This window comes from Microtus ochrogaster, unplaced genomic scaffold, assembly GCF_000317375.1.
Source record: "Microtus ochrogaster isolate Prairie Vole_2 unplaced genomic scaffold, MicOch1.0 UNK35, whole genome shotgun sequence".
Classification (NCBI taxonomy): domain Eukaryota; kingdom Metazoa; phylum Chordata; class Mammalia; order Rodentia; family Cricetidae; genus Microtus; species Microtus ochrogaster.
The window spans coordinates 146,208-154,818 of NW_004949133.1; the positions used below are offsets into that span (position 1 = coordinate 146,208).

General features: G+C 42.1%; 1 protein-coding gene across 1 annotated transcript in view; it reads right to left on the reverse strand.

Moving 5' to 3' along the window:
* The window catches only part of Wdr64 (WD repeat domain 64), a 98,784-nt gene that overhangs the window by 38,872 nt on the left and 51,301 nt on the right, over positions 1-8,611 (reverse strand). The window contains exons 10-12 of the mRNA XM_005368524.3: positions 7,334-7,473; positions 3,293-3,419; positions 213-361 (exon numbers count right to left, since the gene is read on the reverse strand). Of these exons, the coding sequence (XP_005368581.1) occupies positions 213-361; positions 3,293-3,419; positions 7,334-7,473 (416 nt within the window). The remainder of the gene's footprint in view (positions 1-212; positions 362-3,292; positions 3,420-7,333; positions 7,474-8,611) is intronic.

Sequence of the window (8,611 nt, forward strand, 5' to 3'; positions counted from 1 at the left end):
GCTAAATTTTCTGTTTTTAACCAAACATGTGGCTTGAACTGGCTTGAAACACTTCTTTATCATATGTATTCCTGATATAGCTTAGAGAACTTCAATACATTGTCTCAGTCTATTATTATACTGCTACATATAAAACCCTATGTTTTACCTATTGGAAGATAGCATTTCACTTGCTCAGCCTTTTTCTGCCGAGGAGGTCCTTACATACTCACCTTGATTACAGACTCTGAGCAGATAGTGAGCACTTGATGGAAGTATTTGTTGTACAGCATGACATTGATTTCTCGTTCGTGAGTGTGAGGAACCTGCTTTGTGTCCTGTATCATCCTGGTCAACGGATACATGTCTATAACGCTCGATCCTGGAAAGGAAGGAAAGAAGGAGGACATAACAATGCTGGGTGTGTTTGATGGTGCAGCCTTGTATTCCACGCTTTGGAGGCTGAAACAGGAAGATCATGGGTCCCAGGCCAACCTCATCTGCATAGTGACATAGTGACATTCTTAGAAGTGAAATGAAGTAAAGAATGAAAAATTTTGCAAACGCATCTCATCCCTAAATTGTCATTATCAGAAATCTGGAATTTCACAGAGGATATGACCCAACCAGCTAGGTTTGGAGCCAGCCGGTCAGTTAGAGTATAAAAGATCAGTGCCTTAGCATTTACTAGGTGAGACTATTGTGGCCTCCTCCAGAGCATCTCTGGCAAACATAGCACATAAGATGCAGCCAGGGGAAAGCATTCATTGGAGATAAATGGAGATTATCTTTCAAACACAGGTCATTCTGAACCCTGTTTTTCTAGTCTGCTCTCTGTTTCTGACTGTGTGCCTCTCCAAAGTATGCACGTTGGTGATGCTGTCCACCAGCCGTCTGCTGAATAGAGGTTTGTTCTGGTGATTGAAATGAGTCAGAGAGTTCTTCAAGCCAACAGATGATAACACGTGCTGTGAACACAGTCTGATTAAATATAATGAATGAGAATGATTGCAGGCCAGTGATTGCAACATCAATAGTAAAATTAATTTCCAGATCACGTAGTTAGCTTGGCCAGGGCACTGACTGGGAAGCAGGATTCTTGCATTTTCCTATGGGTATGACTTAAATCTCAAAATCAGGATCTTGTGTGCTTTAGTTTGTGCAATGTCTAGAAATACTGATAAAAATTATCAAACCACTCTGTAGTTCATTTTTATTTATTTATTTAGTTTTTTCAACTCAGGGTTTCTCTGTATAGCCCTGGTTGTCCTGGAACTTACTCTGTAGGCCAGGCTGGCCTCAAACTCAAAGATCCGCCTGCCTCTGCTTCTTAGAGACATGTGCCACCACTGCACAGCACATTCTGGAGTTCAAACAAAAGCAGACGTTCTGAGAATAGGAAGCTTCTTCCTACTTTATTGATGTGGCTATCAATTTGTCACCAAGGATGCACCGGTGACTTTCTCACATCATTCCAGAAAAGCTCTCCAAGTCTTAATAGCAGTTACCAAGGTGTTTAGATTTTGTGACGCAGCCTGTTCATATGTACAGGACTGAGATAGCTCATCAGGTAATGATACTCAATTCAAGCACCCCTGCCAGGAACCGTGAGAGATGGAAGGCCACTGGGCTCTCAAAGGCACACTTGGAGCATCTCCGTAAACCCCTAAACACGATACCAACAGTTGACATGGCTGGGTCTGCCTGTGAAGAGCTGATGCTTTTCCACCCTTTTGGCTAGTTATCATACAGCAAAGGAAATAATGCCGGGGAAAGAATGAATGCAGACGCAGGAGTCAGAAGTTCTGAGATCGAGTCTCGGCTATGACCTGTCCGAGGTTTGGCTTGTGCATTTGGGAAACTTCAGTGAAGGATTCCAGCCTCAAAGGGTGACTGCGCAGAGGAAACAGAGTAAAACGACAACACATAGCTGTGGTCATCATCACCGGCGTATTGATGACGGCACTGACAGTCACAATGTGTTCACCAAGCACTGAGTGCAGAGTTGCTGCCCATGTGGCTCAGAAAACTCCTCTACCTGATGTCACAGGAATCTAAGCACAAATTAATACACTTGACATAATCCTGATGTCCGCTGAGAGCTGCGCTTTTTAATTATTGATTGATTTTATGTGCATTCGCGCTTTGCCTACGTGTATGCTTGTGTGAGCACATGATGGCTGCACTTTTAATGATCAGGCAGTACACAGAGCTCAGTATTTTGCAAACAGGAGCACCACCAAAGAGTATATAAAAGTGGAAAGAATTCTTGGCTTTTCTATTCTCCACCTTCTTTGTCTCGGTATTTTAGCCCTTCTTTACGCTGATGATAACTGGGATGAAAATGCTGAGCCCAATAATCGAGCAGGCAAGTTCTGTGTGAAGAGGTGACATCTGTGAATAGTCATTAATGCATTCATTAATGGGGACACATAGAGAAGAAGCATTCACAGCCGAAACTAAGTTCTCTTTTACAGGGTGGAAAAATCGTTTATTGAGCATGAAGTGATGGTTCTCTTCTAACCCAGGACAAATAAACAACACCAAATTAAAAATAATTATGTTCCCCAACAGAGACAGCACCAATCACTTCCCTGCCTTAATTAATCCCTCAGGAACTCAGAGCAGGTGGTCAGTGGTAATATGCTTCGGAAAGGCAATTCTGGCTCAGTGCTCCAGAGGGTAGAGCTGCTATTAATATAGCCAGTTTTCTTCTAAAGGCTGAAGGCTGTGCATGTGAACAGTAGCCATGCTAAATGCCTAACAAAGTTCTTGAAAACCCTTAAAACAATTTGGCAACCAATGCGTTGTATTTAGGACCCATCTTCCTGGCCTCTGGCCTCTGGCCTCTCTCTCTCTCTACCGTTCTTTATCTGGAAGCAAAAGCAGCTGAGGTCTGTGCCCACCCTACAGAGTGACCATCTCCTTACCAGAACTGTTCTGTCTCAGAAAAAAAGTTCATGCTGGCATGTACCAAGGTCACCACCCTAGGAAAGTACCAATTTACTGCATTCGAGAGGCAGACTGGAGCCCAGACATAGCAACAGTGGTCCAGCTCTTTCTGCTTCACTTAGGCCATGTCCCCCTAGGCTCATCAACCTAGAGAACTGAGCTGGTATTTTCATAAAAGGGAGGTTGCATAGTTCATCAACTAACTTAGGATAAGAAACTGAAATAAATATTTATGCTATCACTAACCATGGTTAGTCATTTCCTTTTCTCTGTGTGCATTTTCATAGGAAGTGTTGAAAAGCTATCCTTTTTATAACGTAAAAGATATGAGATGAATTTGCTATATGTCAAATAGACATACCTGTAATGAGCATGCCATGGTTGGCGTCATACACCATGGAGTAAATCTGCATGTCTCCTGGCCCTCCTTGGCTATCGTGGAAGACTTGCAATACTGATAAGGTCTGGATATCCCACACTCGGAAGACCTGGGGAACAAGCAGAATTCACCGATTTAAACACCATTGTTCTCACAAGGGGCAGTTAAGTCTTTAAATGAATTGTGCTTTTATAAACTTGCAATGAAATGCCGTTTGGATTGTGAGCTCACAGGTGCTCTGTTTCAGCTTGGCTCTTAGTTCCAACCTTGCTTATCCCCATGGAATACCCAGTTGAAAGCGTTGCTTAAAGCTTTATCTTTTGTCACTGGGTTCCCCTGTACTATTCACAATGCCCAGGAAACAGAACTAATAATCTAGGCGTCTATTAAGAGATAAATGAGTAAAGAAAATCTGCTACATATACATAATAGAATTTTGTACGGCCATCAAGAAAAATGAAGTTATGACAGTCACAAGAAAATAGATGCAACTGGAAATCATGTGAAGTGAAATAAACCAGACTCAGAAAGAAAAAAAAAACGACTTCATATCTTCTAGTCTATGGAAACTGGACTTTAAATTGAGAGTGTGTATCTATATGTGTATATGCAAGTCATAAAATGAGAAAGGAAATCATGGGGGAGCAGGAAGAAATGCTCATGGAATTTGGAGTCAGAGAAAGTAACAGAAGGGAAGGTTGTCTGGAGATAAGGAACCAGCTATGGGGACAGAAAGAAAGAAGTAAATGAGAAGAAAACACAATGGCACCGACGCATAAAGAGGCCATTTCTTAGGTATCTGTAATATGGTGGTGCCGTTGAGAGAAAAGAGTAGCGATACCAAATCAGTCCTACGAGTGCTTGCTGTTTTCTGTCAACAGCTCCAAGAAGGGATGGGCAGTGTCTGAGGGAAGGTGTTGGTGTCAAAGCTTGAGAGAGCCTACCTAGAGCCAGTCATCCCTGGGGAGACTTAGGAAGAAAACAAGGACAAACTGTTTCAGAAAGAGGCTGAGATGGTATAAGGGACAAGCATAGAAGATTCTCACTTTCACTATACCGATCTTGGGGTAACAGAATGAGATATTTACAAGTCGCAATTAAATCTTGCCTACGGACATGTAAACATAAATTACAAAATAAATTCAGAGTCTCATAGCAGTAAGAGTTAAAATGCTCGGTTGTTTTTTTTTTTTTTTCAAACAAATTGGGAGTGCGAGAATTAAATAAAAGGATTATTTTAGCCTTGGGAAAAAGACCGAATAATGAGGCTGATTAACTTTGAGAAAAGGGTTGGGGGAGGAGCCCAAAACACCACAGAGAAGGGTAAAGGAAAGGTTTCATCCAAAGCCCTCTGTAAGGAACAATGAATAAGTAAAAGATAAAGGGAAGCATGTTCGGATTCATCAATGACTTTTGGTTTTTCTTCCGGCAAGCTTCATGCCAGTTGCTGATAGCCAAAGGCTTTAATATCTCCCCCCTTTGCCCTTTGATGAGTGTTCATCATAGAATTAGCAGAGTAGAATATCTGTGTGTTAGGAGTTGGTATCAGATTCACAGGAAAGAGAACGCCCTAGTCTGAAAAGGTGCGGTGCTAACAAGAGGTGTGAACATACGGTGACGGGAACTGGCAGAGGCGCTTCACTCAAGTGTGATCACCAATAGAAGCGCTCTCAGTATCACCGCTGCTGGCGACAGGGAGGAGACGGGTCATTCCATTGCACTATAAGTACTCAATGGAAGCACCAGCATCGAGACACAGCGAAAACAGCATCCCTAGAGTCTATCTTTAGAAACAGAGTCATTCAAATGAAGTGAGCAATTTAGGAACAGATTAGTCTATCATATACTAACTAGGGGAGTCTGGGATTTGACTTGCCTTTCTAAACTTTGCCTAATGGCCACAAGAAGTTAATTATTGACTCAAATTGGGTTGACCCAATAGATGGCATGATTTTACATTGCAGGAAACCTGGGAATGTGTGAGGTGATGAAACCCCTTTGAGAGTCATCACCTTGGAGAGATGGTACATTTGAGGATGGAGCATGCGTGACTGGAGTACAAAGGCTTATGTTCAACTGCACAACAAATAGATGGAAGGTATTTGACCTTGTCTCTATAGGGAATTCAATGCAAAATGTGCTTATTTGGTTGCTGCCAGTCAACTGATATGCAAAAAAGTTAGCAATGTGGAACAAGACTTGATAATTTTATTGTATTGTTCTCACATTTATCCCCTCTGTGTGATAACTGGCAAGTAAAAAAAAAAATGAGGTAAAGACATCAGCACGCACATTATTTAAATATTAAAAACTCAGGGGAGGGGCTCATAAATCCTCACCCCTAGTCAAGAATCTGGCAGTTGATGGCTTCTAGGAGAGGGAGAGATGGGTGGGTCAACCATGCTCCTGTGGATGGTCCTACATCTAGAAGTATATGGTCAGCACAGACCGGATTCATTAGGTTATTAAGAAAGAGAGAGAGACAGACAGACAGACAGACAGACAGACAGACAGACAGAGAAAAACAGAGAGAGATGAGAGAAGGTAAGTTGGTAGGGAGGAGGTGGCAGTGGATCCCAGAGGAGATGGAAGAAATTTGAGATGAATATGATCACAACACATTGTACGTATCATACACAATAGTACTTTTGCTTTAATACCTTGAGCTAAGTGAGCCTGTTGTCCTTACCCCATTTGGCTCCTTCCAAGCTGCTTCTTTGTGATACCCACCAAGCACCATGTAAATACGCCTGTAAGTTTAAACCTCTGCCCTTCTGCCTCCCTCGAGGTCCCACTTATTTGCCAAAGTTTTATTAGTTTGCTTGCTTAAACTCATTTTCCCAGTTCCCACCATTTTTATTGCATTTCGGCCATTTGCTTTATGAGAAGAGGGAAGCCATCTGAGAAAGAAGCATGACGGTGACTGGCTGCATGCCGCCACAAGGCGATAGTGTGACCTCTGCCAGTTATTGCCTAAAACTCATTTTCCCTCTCATGTACAATTTACAGTCATCATGTGTATGTGTTCTGGGGATTCAAACTCAGTACAGTTTATAATATTCTTAGACCCACTGATTATACACACACACACACACACACACACGCACACACACACACACACACACCCTCATCAAGGAAGCTGCTTCTTGCAGCAAATGGAAACTACTACAGAAATTCTCAACTGGCCAAAGTACAGACAACAACAGACCATGGGTGTTCATCACCAACCAACACAGCTACAATGCAACTCATCCTTGAGATCCAAGGGATATTGTAGAAGAGGGAGGCAGAAAGCTTGTGAGAGCCAGAACACTCGAGCCTCTCCTGCCAGATCGTGTCTTTTTATACATGACAGGGAGCTGCACTCACGGAATCTCAACAGCATGGTCACTTACACAAGACTTGTACAGAGACGATACCAGGTGACAAGCCGGTTTGGATGGAGAAAATCACCCAAGGCCGCGCCCCTAGATGGAGAGCCAAAGCCTGGTGGCTGCGGAGCAAGGGAAACAAACCTCCAGGGATGAGTGCTGGCAGGTCATCCCATCCCACGTGATCACTCCTAACCACGCAGACTCACGTGGAAGCAACACTAAATGGACTCAGCAGGTTGTTTACATACATATGTAAATATACATAGCAAAATAAAGGAGAGGGAGTGAGGATCAATGGGAGGAGCTGCGGGGGGAGAAGAGGGACTGAAGTCATGGAAATGTGATGCTCATCTGTGGGATCTTCAGAAGAAAACTATAATTGCTATCACAACTAACCACATTAATTGAACTTATTCTTCCTGAAACTTTTTAATAGGCTGTATTTAATCAAACAAATACATTTTTCAAATATATTGCAAATATTCAAGACTCTCATTTCTAACATTTATAACTTACATTTTTCTTTGGGAATTACTTTAGCTATACATACACACGGGTGCATGTGTGTGCGCATGCATGTTAGGCCTCCCTGTAGTTGACTTTAAGAACAAACAGCTTCCTTTTGGTTCTGCGTTTTTCTTCTTGTTACCTTTGCGGAGGAAAGGCTGATGACGTGTTGTTCTTTCTCATTGTTTACGATCTCTGTGATGCTGAACATGTGCCCCACCAGCTTCCCAACAGGCTTCGTGCTGATATTGGGGTGCCACAAGCGGAGGACCTTATCATCTCCTAGAAAGAATGACAGTGACAGAGGCCTCGTATTCTCAAGTGCTCAGAAGTTAAAAGGTGTCCTTATTTTATTCCTGTTACTGTGATAAAAAAAAAATAATAACTTAAGGGAGATAGGCTTTAGTTTAGCTCACGATTTCGGGTAACAGTCCATCAGAGCAGGAGCGTAAAGGCAGCAGGAATTTAAAGCAAGTACCCACAGCACACCCACCATCAACCACCAAGAGCAGAGGAAAAATGAATGCATGCCTGCTCATTGCTCATCCAGTGGTCTCTACTCCTCTACCTTAGGAATGACGTCGCCCACTTCCAGGTTGAGTTTTCCCACATCAATGAATGCAACCAAAGATAATCCTCATTAGTAAAGCCCACAGGTCAATGAAAATTAGGCAGTCCCTGACTGAGTCCTTTTCTCCTGGTGATTCTAGGCTGTGGCAAGTTGACATTTAAAATCCACCATCACCAAAAGCATCTCTCATTCATTCAGTGAGATCCTGGTCTCCTTTCTAAGGAACCACAGCCCACAGCTCCCCAGAGGCATTCCTTCTGTGGCTGACTTGAAGACATTAGCCTTGTTTTGGATCTGTCTGTGATCAACGTATCTTCACATACAAATGTGAATTCCCATAAATATTTCATGACTACTTTCCTTGATTCAATACTTCCTACTCTGTCACGCATTAATACATTATTTATACTCTATTTACTTCCAAAACATATTTCAGGCAGCTGGTCTTTTGTTTCTACAGTCTAAATTATGCAAACATTATAATAATAAAAGAAATCAAGGAAAGAGGCAAACTGCTCATAATCTCCAGCATGAGCGAATCATCTGCCTTTTATTTTCCCATTTTCCTTTTCCTGCAGAACCACAAGCACAAGACATTTAAATGTAATTACTATCATAGCACACATTTTGTCTTTTAATTGTTAAAATCATCTGAGTACACAAGAAAATAAGGAAATAGTATAGAAGAGTGACATTTTTGTAAAAATAAATAAATAAGTAAAAGCCTTCTCCCAGCCTGCTACCTTATCCCCCAATTTCTACTTTTATGCAATACGGAAAATCATTTTCAACACTTTTTGCAGTTTATTTAGTTGTGTGTGTGTGTGTGTGTGTGTGTGTGTGTGTGTG